The sequence below is a fragment of the Fukomys damarensis genome, unplaced genomic scaffold (genome assembly GCF_012274545.1).
Source record: "Fukomys damarensis isolate Sample0158 unplaced genomic scaffold, DMR_v1.0_HiC HiC_scaffold_21, whole genome shotgun sequence".
Classification (NCBI taxonomy): Eukaryota; Metazoa; Chordata; class Mammalia; order Rodentia; family Bathyergidae; genus Fukomys; species Fukomys damarensis.
The window spans coordinates 3,976,179-3,989,885 of NW_022900933.1; the positions used below are offsets into that span (position 1 = coordinate 3,976,179).

General features: G+C 43.4%; 1 protein-coding gene across 1 annotated transcript in view; it reads right to left on the reverse strand.

The window, feature by feature from the left end:
- Positions 1 to 13,707, reverse strand: part of LOC104849471 (reticulon-1) — a 118,146-nt gene that overhangs the window by 12,348 nt on the left and 92,091 nt on the right. Inside the window, exon 2 of the mRNA XM_010605920.3 lies at positions 284 to 1,054. Within this exon, the coding sequence (XP_010604222.3) occupies positions 284 to 830 (547 nt within the window). The 5' untranslated portion in view covers positions 831 to 1,054. The remainder of the gene's footprint in view (positions 1 to 283; positions 1,055 to 13,707) is intronic.

The following is a 13,707-nucleotide window of genomic DNA, read 5'->3' on the forward strand; positions in this document are numbered from 1 at the left end:
TGTGTGTGTGTGTGTGTGTGTGTGTGTGTGTGTGTGTGTGTGTGTGTGTGTGTGTTAATGTTTGCTTCCCCCTCTGATGAAGAAAGATTGTACAAGGACAATGTGACAGGACTTTAGGGCCAATACTGGATCTCAACCTTTCTGTGGTGGACACAAACCTGAAAAGGTGACATGCTAAAACTAAGGGAAGCTGAGGGGCCCACAAAGTCAAATACTTTAGATACGAGTCTCTACTCCAGGTGAGTACTTTGGAGCTCAGGGCAGGGAATCCCAGCGCCTTTACCTGTACTAGAAGAAGGAGGAGTGACAGATTCTGGACTATCATCTTCAGGCTCTGAGACAGTGACAGTGGGGACCATGTCAGGACTTGGCTTCAGACAGACGTCCTGCTTCTCTGGGGTCTTGTCTTGGATGTAAGTCGTGACAGCAGGCTCAGTCTCAGTCAGCGTGATTCTGATGGGGGCTGTCACCAGGGGAGTATGCTGCTCCTCAGAGAAGTCATCTGTGTGAGGAGCAAAGGTGGATTCTTCAAACAAGTGGTCCTTGATGACTTTCCCCTCCACAGGAGCTGGTGTGTCAGGTTCACGGACGCCTCCCGGTTTTATTGAGATTTCAGTGTCCTTGCTTTTAAAGTCCAAGTCTTTATCCTCCAAGTCAGGGAGACGTTGCCCTTGACATTTCACCTCCTCTGGCCTGGTGATGTCAATGTACTTGCAGGCTTCTGCCTTCATCTGGCCCAGAGGGTCTGCTAGGATCATGTTCACGTCAGTGGACTCTGCAGGAGTCATCTCTATTCCAGAATCAGAACTAAATAAGCCACGAGACTCCATGCCAGGCGCCTCTGGTAAGGACGGTCCAGGGGTCCCCAACTCCTCAGGGCTCTCAGAAGTAGTGATGTGACCATTGTCCTTCTGAAGAATCCCAGTGAAATATGTAGACTCCTCTTGAGGTGAGTAACAGATGTTGGAAATCAGCGATGTATAACATGCTCCTTCTGCATCTTCTGGTGTTGTCAAGAAGGAATGATCCAGACCACTGGCGAGAGCAGCTGCACCTGCCAATCAAACAGCAGCAGACTGTGAGTGGGCACCTGGCTGTAACCTAAGCCATCCGCCAGCCACGTCTCCTGGGGACGTAGTATCCCTCCCTCCTCCTAAGACCTCGAAGTACCTTTGGAGCATGGGTGTGCTAATTTCCCATGACTCCCTAAGGTTCTATAGCTCTGGTCTTTTCCAGTTAGCAGACCCAGTGGCTCACAAAAGCTACCAAGTATGCTGGAGACAGATCCCACAGGACTAGAAAGCTGATTTTCAACATCTACTAACTGCATACACAGTGACTTTGACTCCATAGCATTAAAAAGAAACTCTCTTCGCACTTAAGTCATAATAGCTTTTAGGCAGAGATGGAAATGTAGGCTAACAAAGTTTGCAAGTGTAGCAGTAGGGTAAGGGCCAGTGAGGAGCTGCTCCTGGAGAACTGCAGAGCTGAGGGAGGCCTCCAGAAGTTGCTCTGGTCAGCCTGTTCACTCATGACTCTTGCTCCTTTTAGACGGACCCCACCCATTTTCTTTTCTAAATTCCTGAGGGAAAAGGGATTCCTAGTCTGAGGCCACTTCCCAAAGTGGTGTGTCTTCATGGTGTGTCTTCCTACTGGTTCATTTTCCCCCTTCATTTGCTTCCCTCCTTGTTCATTCCTCTGCTGATAATTCTTTGCTTTCTAGTGATATTCAAGTTACCCTACTGGGAATCCCTCTCTTCTACTGGTGGTGCTATGGGCAAAATGAGTTTCCAAGTTTGAGTCTGTAGAACATTTCACCTGTCATTCACTGCAGCCAAAAAAAAAAAAAAAAAAAACCCACAAACAAAACAGACAAAAAAAACCCCTGCATTGATAGTGTGTAGCAAGAGAAAGCCTGCCATTGCTTTTCTTTGCTGTAAAATGCTGCCAGAAAAGAAGAAAACCAACATTTACTGAGGATTTACTGTGCTAAGGAGAAAAATTTTTACATATAGCCTTATACTCTCAATACCTCACATAAAAACATATCATACAAATGCATAAACACACACACAACATGCACAATATAAAAACCCTTAAGACATACCTGAAGAATATACAAGACTAAGGCACCTAATGTAACCTAAATAATAGTAGTAACCTAAATACTAGAGGTAACAATAATATCAATAGCCAGAGTTTGAGTTATTGGTGTGTCAGACAAAGTTCCAAGCTTTTCATGTACAGTGACTCATTTATTCGTTGAAATAATCCCACAAGGTTGGTACTTGTTAGGCTCATTTTAGAGGTGTGAAAACCAAGAACCAGGTTAAATAAGTCACATAAGATCTCACAGGCAGTAAGTGGTGGAGCCAGGACCAAATCTAAAAAGCCTATGAGCCAGGAGATTTCCCCTAACTCCCTTTGCATTGCCTTAAATACATTTAGAAGGCTTTTTTCCTAAGTAATTCTGTTTTATCATTTACGCAAATACACTTGACTTTAGTCTTTTCCTCGCTCCTCGGTTGCAACACTCCAATACGTCCACGGTGGACGGAAAAGCACAAAATCTCTCCCCCACTTGTGCTCTCCATCTCAGCACTGCTGCTGGTTTCTTTCCTTGGAACCTTCATCCTCTAGATACCTGCACACCTGATTCCCTTCCCTCCCCTCCCGGTCCTTGCTCAAATGCCAGCTCTTTAGGGAACAGGATCCTGACGACTCCCTCAGATGGCAACCTGCTCACCTCCCCACTCCAGGAATCCCGTTCCCTTCCACGCTCCTCTTTTCCTTTTTCCTACATCACTCATCTCCTTCGAACTCCTCATGTATTGGTTACTTACTGACTGTCTCTTTTAGCTGGTTATGCTCCATGAGGACAGGAACCTTTGACTATTTTGTTCACTACTTTAGCCCAGCAAGCAACCAATCTTCATGCATCATAGGCACTCAATAAACATTAATAATGAAGTTTAAAATGAGGTACAAAAATTCAGGTTTATGTGAGAAAATAAGACGGAAGAGTTCCCCAAATTACTAGTGAGAATCAGTTTATCCACCAATGTGTGAGCAACAGACAAGCTCAAATCTGTACATTTCAGCAAGGCTTTGAATTGCATCTCCTTGGCTTGTACCAGCCCCCCTCTTTTCAAGTCGGACCTCAACATAGCTCAGCAGAAACACAAGTAACAACAATGGTGGGCCATTTTGCCTAAGAATACGCAGATCACCCAAAGAAGAGCTTATTACACTTCAACCCATGAGTGCACACTTTTATCCTAACGGGTTCTTAGAACTTCTTTCTCTACATGGGCCCAAGCTACTCGCAGGACTCACTGGAGGCACAGAAATGTTTCATTACAGACATGTGGACCCTAACAGTCTCTGTCACAGATTACTCAGAACCGCCCACAGATGTAATCGGGGTGGGTTTGTCTGCTGATCTCAAGCATCTGAAGGTATGGGAGTGGGAAAAGGAATGCTCCGCTGGAGAGGAAGACCCAGAAGGCGGCTCCCAGGGCTGCCTCCAGGATGTCCGGGGCTCATGACCACCCAGCTTCTATGGCAGGGGCGGCCACAGGGCTCCCAGCTATTTTCTCCCATACCTGGTGTGCTGCATTTCCTTCCAGCCTGTGTCCCCTGCCTCGGGAGTGATCACACAGGTCTCACTTGCTCAGCACCAGCCCCAGGGCAGTGCCCTACCTTCCTGCATGACCCTGAATCTCTGCAGCTCAGCACTCCAGGCAGACTGAATCCTGCCTGCACCACAAGCAGTCTCCGCTGCTCCCTGGACTAACCCTCCACTCCAGACACACAAAACCCTGTGTCTCACATATGCTTGTCCAACCTTGTCTAGCCCGTTCTTTCACTCTCCAGTTCACACACTAGGCTCTAATTAGTGTAAACTACTCCTCACTTCCCCAACACGCTGTCATGTCAGTCTTCACACCCACATATCTGCTGTCCAATTCTAAGTCATGAAAGATAAGAGGTTTAGAGGCAACTTCCTCCATTACGAGTTTGCTGATTTTGTAAGTTCATTTGGGATGCTACAACAAAAATACCATCAACTAGGTAGCTTATAAATCACAGAATCTTATTCTGGAGGCCGAGCCCACGGTCAAGGTGCCAGGAGACTTAGTGTCTGGTGAAGACCAGCTTCCCGTATGGGTTTTTGCCATAACCTCATGTGATGGAGGGAAGGGGCACCCTAGCGGCCTCTTTTTTATGGACATGGTCATGGCTAACCTACGTGAGTTTTCACAAACAAACAGAACAAAGCATACAACCTCCTTTCAGCCAAGGACAAGCTATTTCTCAGTAAACAGAAGACAATCTCCCTGGCTTCAAAAAGTCCAGTGATTGTCCACACACCTGTGCAGACTGTCCTTGGACTCGATCATAAACATTTCACCTTAGATTCCTTAGGCCTTAAATAAGCCTGACTCCTTTCCCGGTTAGCTGCTAATGTCAATCTCTCTCTCTCTCAATGTTAGCCCATCCACCCACAGATGAAGTCATTCCTAGCTAGCTGCTATTTCTCTTTCCCAAGGTTAGCCCATTCACATACAGATGTAATAAATTCGGCTTTTCCCAGCTAGCTGCTAAAAAATCTACCCTCATTTTAGTCCTTGGATTTTAGTCTCTGTTCATGGAAATAAACTTTTTTTTCTCCTCGCGAAAGCCTGTCTCCAGGGAGCAGTCTCAGGTGCGTCAGTTATAGCAGACGCTGTTCCTCCTCACCTCCTTACTTCCTAAATATCTTCATTTCCAAATATCACCCACTGTGCGGAGACTACGATTTCAACATATAGTTGGAGACAAACTTTCAGACTGTAGCACTGACCGTACCTATAGGACTGCTAGACTCTGTCCTTCCATGCCTTTCCTCATTCTTGTAGCACTGAATCTATACTGCTTACATGGCGTGTACAACACAGCACCTATGTCCGTGTTATCATCTACTGATCTGGCAGCTCCTGGAGACTGAGGCTTTATTGTATATGGTAGGCATTCAGTACCAAGTGAATAAATAAATGAACGTACCGACCAGTCAATCAATGACTGGACTTATTCTACGCAGCTATTGAGAACAAAGTAGAACTAATTAATTAAGGCAAGTTACTAAGAGCACATTTTAAAACCTGGCATGTGAAAAATAATTGTAAGAATTGGAGTTATCCAGCAATAGAGTGGGGCTCTATCTGGGAGCAAGGATTGTTTGATTTTAGGCAGACAGACCAGCACCCGTCCAGGTAGGAACCAGCACTGTGTGAAAAGCTGGTTGGGATGAATGCAGAGGCCTCTTCCAACTTTCCTTGATTTTTGTATTGATTTCCTGCCACTTTGGTCTGACACAACTTCCTTACTTCTTCCTGTCCTGTAAAACACAATCAATATAAATTTCCCTGAGGTAATGTCCCAGAGAAGGGGAGGAGGGCATCAGAGGTAGGATTATATTTAAGGGAAGAGACTGTAGATTGCCTCTGCGTTATTTGAGAAACCATAAATAGAATGAACAGTGGATACGAACTGTCAGTGCTGAGACTTTTACCCCACCAGCTTTGTCTTGCTCAGGGAGCCCAGGACGGGAAGACCCCCCTTTCCACACTGTAAATTCTGCCCGCAAGTTTCACAGAACAGTTGTACCCTGTTAAAAGGATGGATACCTAGAAACTGATAAAGCATTATTTCCGGTGTGACTATGAGGGAGTGACCAGGAGAGATTAGCATGTGAGTCTCAGTGGACAAAGTAAATGTGAACATATTCTCCACAGAGAGCCAAGCCCTAGAAGAAAATGAGCCACTATTCATCCTGATGGAAGACTTCAAAATACAGTTAATGATCTTGAAAATAGGTCAGCTCTGGTGCACTACTTGCAACTGACTGTAATGTCTCTCTGCAATGCACTTTTTCATAGGTTGAGTTTTCTGTTTAGCATTGGTTTTCCTTTTTATAGATTGCTTTCATTATTTCAAAATTTCAGCATTGTACAATTCGTATGCTACATAGCTCAACCTTGCATCATTTCCAATACTGGTCGTATAAACTGTGCAAAGACATTAGAGTTTCAATTCCATTGTATGCATTTTTTTTACAAATTTGAATTTGTGAAAGTGCATACTACAGAGTTATCTCTGTAAGCATGGCGCATGAGCACAAAAATGCCGAGACTTCCTCAATAATTGAAGAGATGTCTCTTTCGCACGTCTGCATTTGAGAAAGATAAAATTTCTTGAGCTCTCAGCTCTTTAGTAGCTGCACTTGTAATGGTGACCCACTGTAGTTTTGATTGATTTTAGGTTGTATTAGTATTTCAGGTGACCATCATCAAAGCTGGGTGCACACAGTTATCAGCCACAGTTGTATGTGTTTATATATCTCACTTTTTCAGCAATTGACGAATATAATATTGCTCATAATTGTTATACACTTGTGACTGTTGTTAGTATGCCTGAGTATTTATGCTTGCAAAAAGTACATATGCTGCAATTGACTATTTTATTGTATAAAGCAGTTCATGAAGTACTCTGATGTTTCTCAAATAAATCCCTTTTCTAAAAATGTAAGTGAATTTCTCAAATAATTTTTATTAAGTCTTTCAGGATTATGCTTTTGGGGATTTTATTTTTCTGGAGTTTAAGGGGTTTGATCTTATGGGATATTGGCATTTGAGATTATGGCACTTGGAAATGTCTTTCAGGTTTACTTAAATTTTATATCGTATCCTTTTGTTTTTTAAACACATTTTTAGATACAGCCATAACAGAATCATCACAAAAACAATACTTAGTCCAAATGTGTTGACTTTTATCATGTCTTATTTTCTTAGACTGAGCTAAATACCCTGAAAAATGATGAAGATGCTAATTTACTGAATTTGAAAATGCGTATGTCTTATTTGGTGCCCATAAAATAGAACTCCTGTCAACAGAAAGTCCTTCTGGACTGCAGATTTTGTAGAGCAGAGTTCTGTGGGGATTGCAGGAGCTTAGAATTAGAGCTGAGCTTTAAGGCTCAGGAAAGCCAATTAATTCTTGTCAGCACTTCCTGCAGTGCCTGCAGATGTGGGAACTAAGGCAGAGGGCACAGGCCAGTTGCCCAGGTAGGAAGCAATATTGTACTACTGTTAAATACAATTCCGCTAGATAAATGTTCTTTACTTATACCTGGACTAGAAAAATATGTATTTATACCCCCAAGAATCCTTTTGAACACTTGGTTTCTGCATTCTCTCTGGCTGCCTCCTGGGTCACCCCACAGGTGTGGCCTCAGGGGTGGTCAAACAGGGAAGGCAATCACTTAGCTGCAAGCATTAAAAGTGGGGCCGACTTTCAAAATTTTAATTTTCAGGATTGTACTCATAATAAAAATTGAAGGAGCCGCAGGTGACTATTTCTAGTCAAAAGAAGAAAGATGGAAGTAAACTGAAACTACGATTGCTGTGTGTGCTAATGAAACCGTGCTTTTGTAGACATAGATCAGATGTAAGGCTCATGGGCACATTTAGTAATCTCCGAAGAGGCAGCAGTTTGACTTTATTTTATTCTGTGCTGCTCTGCTCTGTTTTTAATTCTCTGACAGTGATGAGGAATGGGATGACGGAGTTAACTTGCTAAAGATGGTTTGAGTCTTCCCAAGGAAAGCTGCAATCCTGAAATCCCCGTTTCTACAGCTGACTCATCCTCACCAAACGAAATCAATTCAAATTGGTGGTCTAGCGCTTACGCAGCTCGCATTCCAGCTCTGTCAGGATAGCTTGTGAGATTCTGGACAAATGAGCTTTTTAGTTCCTCAGTAGATCCCACCTTTATTTTTTTTTTTAATTTCTTAATTTTTTTTTTTTTTTTTTTTTGGTTTTTTGAGACAGGGTCTCACTATGTAGTTGAGACTGACCTAGAACTCGCTATGTAGTCCAGGCTGATCTTGAACTCACAGCCATCCTCCTGCCTCAGCCTTGCAAGTGCTAGGATTACAGGAGTGCGCCACGACGCCCGGCACACAGATCCCACCTTTAAAAGGGAGGAATAATAGTTCCCATCTTATTGGACTAGGCTGAGGATTGAGATAAAACACTCATCTTTGCCTGACACACAGTATGTGTCAATAAACGAGAGCTGCTGAGTTTATTTTTGTCTTCATCTTGCAGAGCAGACAGTCATTTACAGCATACTCTCACTTGGCCCTCGGTTTATTTCCTTACTCTAATGACATGCTATTAGTGTAGTTTGGCTCAGAAAAAATTTAATGTACTCGATCCATAAACGTGTTGGTCTCTGTGGTCTGCCTTAGATGCTAACGACCCCAGAGTTCAGAGCAGAGGCTGCCTGCATGGCTGTATGACAGCTGGTTGTTCACTAGATACTTTCTAGGGATGTACGTGGCCTAAATTCTGTCATGAGTACAAATATGACTGCGTGGAGTTGAAGAGCTGAAATCTATTAAGACAGCTGTGCCTGTTAATCTTGAATGTCAACTTGACTGGAGTAAGAGACTCCGGCAGAGGTGATTAGATTGTGAGGGTACCAAGCCCATTGATGAATTCATAACTAAGTGGACTATTAGGAGGTGGGGCAGGAGTGCATCATGAGGTCATGACCTTGGGACTCTGTATCTGGTCTGTGGTCTCTTCCTCTAGGACTCTTCTCCTGTTTTCTCTGCTTCCTGGATGCCATGAGTTGAGTAACTTTCTTGTTATGCTCTTCCACCATTGCGTTTCAGCCTTGGGCCCAATGACCATGGGCTGAAACCTCTGACACTGTGCGCTAAAGAATCAATCTCTCCTCTTTTAGGTTGCAGGTGCCAGGTATTTTGTCCCAGCAGCGGAAAAGTGACTAATACAACAGAAAAGGAATGGGAGCATTGCACGCCCACAGAGGAACTTCCTGCTGTGTGTGGCTAGGGCCCACTCTCCCTCATCAGGGTGGCGATGAGGGGCCTATGGTTATGATAATACTTCTATAATGCAGTAAGCCCCCTCTTGCTGCTCTGAAATGGAAACAGAAAGTGACTGAAAAGAAGGACTGATTACACAAAGTGTTTTCTGGGCACGGAGGTGGAAATCCTCTAGTACAGAAACGTCTGGATTATTCTACTTCCTGAAATTGCAAAAACAATAACAACAAAAACCCGTTGTTTGCATAGAGCCAATACTAGTGGTGTAGGGAATAGTACTCCTCTAAAACTGAGAAGTATTTTTAAAAGCAGGATGCGATAAAGCCATAATAACAGAGGGTGAAGAGGTATATATTAAAACTGAAGAACTAAAGACCACAATCAATGACCAGAAGTGAATCTGTAGTCACCTTCCCAGACTCCTTTGCCTTTAAACTGCCCAAGTGATGGATGGCAAGAGTCTGCACAGAAGGAAGGCCAAGCCACTGCCCCTGGAGTCTCCCACTCATCCTTTCTGAGTACCGCACAACTGGCAGACTGGGAGAACGGAGGCTGCCACATACTTGACAGCAGACCCCCTTGTGAGGGATGGATGTGCCGGGGGGGGGCTCCGGGGGCCACGATGTCACCTAGGAAACATTTTCCTTCTGGAATTAAGTGTCCTGTGGTTTAACGTGATAAATGGGCATGAAGAGTCCAGGTACACTCTTTCTTCACTATTTTTTCTACATGATGAATGACTTGAGTGGGTATTTTAAAAACAAGACTGCATTCTCAAGCAAAAGACTCCAAGACAAATTAGACAGCATTTTGGGGGGTTTATGAACATGAGTAACTACTCTTCCATTCCGCGATTCGCTGACTTATTTAAAATTCCAGGTTAATAGATTTAGCTTTTGGGCTTGCAAAATGCATGTCTAATAAATAATGATTCAGCAAGTTTTATTTTTCCTCCTGTGAATAGCTCAGGTTTACATTGCCTGAGGAGTTTTCCTTTTAGCAAATAAAATAAAATAAAATAAAAATCTGTGAAAGGAAAAACCTAGTCCAGTAGACAGACCCCAGTCCAGATCTTGGTTGAGAGTCCCCTCCGGGTCTGGGAAAGCAGAACATTACAGACCCCTGAGAGAAGAGGACAGCCAGCATTCTGACCAGCCTGAGGAGTCTTGATTTTAGGGTTTTTGTTGCTTATTTTTCTTTTTTGCTGCTTTTTGCCTGCTGTCCAAAGATGGAAACGTGATTCTGTGGCCATCTTGGGGTGATAATCTTTTTTTTCTTTTGGAGGAGGATAGAAGTGGATAGTTATTTATGATTTGTTTAAGTCTTAAGAACCATTCTGTAAAGCCATAAATAGATTTTACATTGCTTTTAAAGATAGCAGAATTAATGATGATATAGAAGTGACAACATCAATTCACTCACCTGAAATGTACAATTCAGCAGTTTTTGCACACACACAGTTATGCAGCCACCATGACTACCTTCTAATTCACCTGCCTAATCTAGATGCATTACGCTCTCAATGCTTTCAATATAGATAAGGCTCTGAGTTAACCTCCACCATACAAAGAATTACCTTCAGAATGAAACCAGGCCTGTACCAAGACATTTTTGCATTTACCACTTGTTGTTAGATTTGACCTTTGATTTCAAAAGACAAAAATAATTGTTCTTGGCCACATTTCCTCAATGCTAATACATGACACTGGTAGTAACAAAAATGTATACTTTTTTTGTCCATTAGTAGTTTTTATTTCACTCTTCAATAAAACATTTTTTAAATGTGATATTTTAGGACATGTCATTTTTAGATTCAAAATTCAGAGAACGTTACAGAGATTTCCCAATGCCCTTTGCCTGACATGAGCTGTTACAGTCTGAAGGTACATGATCCCCTTGATTCAAATGTTGAAATCCCGGCCCCAAGGCCCCAGTGTTTGGAGGTGGGACCTTCAGGAGGTAATTAGTCCAGGAGGGAAGAGCCCTTCTGACTGCGATAGTGTCTTTGTAAAACAGGTCTCCTCTTCTCACTCTATGAGGACACAGAGAAAAAGTGCCATCTTGGAATCACAAAGGGGTTGGGGTCTCACCAGACTTTGGTTTTGCCCTTCCCAACATCCATAACTATAAGAAAAAACATATTTATAGTCTACAAACTCTACAATTTATAGTCTTTATAGCCGGAGCTGCTATCAAGCACAGCCTCCCTCATTATCAACAGCCAGTGTGGTACACTCATTACGGCTGATGAACCACACTGACACATCCTTGTCACCCAGCATCCGTAGTGCACAATCCGGGTGGCTCTTAGCACCGTCTATCCCACAGGTGTGGACAGATGTACAATGTGTGGTGAGAGGCACCACAGAGTATCATAAAGAGAATTTTCACTGCCCTAAAAGCCCTCCCTGCTGTGCTTTGCCTATTGTCCGTTTAGTCTTCATAGTTTCACTCTTTCCACAAAGCACTAGACTTTTCGTCATCCACAGCTCCTTTCAGATGCCCTCTCCCTTCCTTCCTATTCCGTGGCTACCTCCCCAGATAAACCTTTTCTCCCACTACTAGGATCACTGTGCCCATCTCCTAACTTTCACCTGCCTGCTGACTTTAGCCCTTCTTACTCTGCCTCACCCTGTATGTGGCTGACACATCTAGCTCCTCAAACGCCGCTTTCACCAGGTCGCTGCTTCATTCCAGAGCCTGTGGGAGCCATCGTGGCCCATGTTTTACATTCCGGGTCCTCTTCACCGAGGTTCCAGTCTCGCCTGTGTAGTTTTATGTATCTCTGAAGCCACTCAAGAAGTGCACGCCGAAGCCCACAAACACCTGACTAAACTCTCTACTTCTGTGTCTTTGCTCCAGACCCTCTTCTCAGCTGAAAGGCCCTCTCACTTCACCTCACGTCCAAAGTCTGCTTTAGGAAGTTCCCCACTAACATTCCTGTGGCGTTCTTCCTGCTCACTATCTAAGAGCCAAGCCTCCGCAAGGCACTTGTTAGCTGTTCTGCCTCTGTTACCGGCTTTTCTTCTGCATACTTGTTGAGAAACCTACCTCAAGCATCTTCGTGGCCCAGCATCCTTAGCGCTGCGCTCGTGTAGAGCGCATGCTCAGTGGTTCCCAACTGCGTGGTTACCTCTGTTACCATCTGACTGAATCGTTCTCAGAATACGATCGCATTTTAGAATAAACCTTGCCATCGTTCATGTGTTAATTTGATAGAACGATTTACTGAGAGCTTCCTTATGCGAAGCACTAAAAAGGATGTCCCTACACATACACAGACTGAGAAACCCAGTGTGTCATAACAATTCACTACAAAGCCCCCGTTTGTAATTGTGTCTTATTGTTGCTGTGAGCGGTGTGGAAGCATTGCAGGGTGGGTGAAGCAATAGAAAGAGAGAGGCCCCATTTGGCACATCGTATGTTCTGATTTTTTTTTTTTTTTTTTTTTTTTTTTTTTTTTTTTTGGTGCTAGGGATCGAACTTGGGTCCTTGTGCTTGCAAAGCAGGCAGCAGAACCACTGAGCTGAATCCCCAGCCCCATATGCTCTGATTTGTCTTTTGGATCCAGCATAGTATCACTGAAAAACATAAAGGCAAGACTCTCATAGTTCTTGGCGAGCATCTAATGCAACCCCCTCCCAACTCCAGGAGCTCATTCGCAAGATTCACAGCCAGCAACCTCCTGACCTGAGCTTGAAGTTTTCTGCTGATCTCGTGGTTTGCTCGGGACTCCTAGTTATTAGCATTATAATTAACAGCCCAGACTCTGGGGTCAGATGAATAGCTCTGAACACTGACTCTGCCATTCGCAAGCTGTGTGACCTCCGGAAGATACCCAATATCCTCTGGTTCATGTTGACCTATTAATAACTGACACCTCCTAGAATCGTTGTGAAGACTAAACTAGAGAGTGGAATCAAAGCATCATATTTAATACATGTCAAGGGTTCGTTATTGTTAAAGTTGAACTTAAATACAGTATTACTGTGGATTCCAGGCTGTAGTCTTTTCTGTCTTCACCATCTATTAGTGAAAACAGATACCTCACAGTAATTAGAAGACAATACAGTGCATAAAGGGTTAAGTTTCTTAATATGTACAAAGCTCCCAGAAATCAAGAACAAGGACTACAAATCTACTTTAAAACAAAGATGGCAGAAGATTTAAACATTTTGCATATAAACAGTAATATAAATGACTTACAAAATAAAGACGTCAATTAAAAAGACCCTGAAATGGTATTTCTCCCTTATTGGAGTGGGAAAAAAGTGTTGAAGTTTGGCAGTATTCTGTTAGGTGAGGCAGTGCATTCCTTTCCCGGGAGGAGGACAGGAAGGTGCAATGTGATATAGGCCCTATGGCAGGCGATCCGGCAGTCTCTTTCCAAATCACAGATGCATTTACTCCTGGAGCCAGAAATCTTAGTTACAGCAATTATTTTATAGACATATGTGCATGTATAACATGCAAAATGAATATGAATAAGGTTATCCACTTCAGCATAAAATGACAAATGAAATGACACAAATCAGTATCAACTAAAACATCTCTCATCAAGTGTTGGCCAATAATCTCTCTCCCTGTTCCCCTCCACTTCCTGGCCCCCTCCCATCCCCCTCCCTCTCTTATGCTAGGGAAGTAAGCTACATCTCCAGCCCTGAAGTACATACTTATACACATAGAACAGTGGATAGAAGCTAATGAGGCAAGTGCCGGGGATTTAGCACAGTGGTTCCACTGCCTGCCTCAGAAGTACAAGGTCCTGAGTTCAATCCCCGATATGAGAAAAAAAAAAAAAAAAAAAAAAA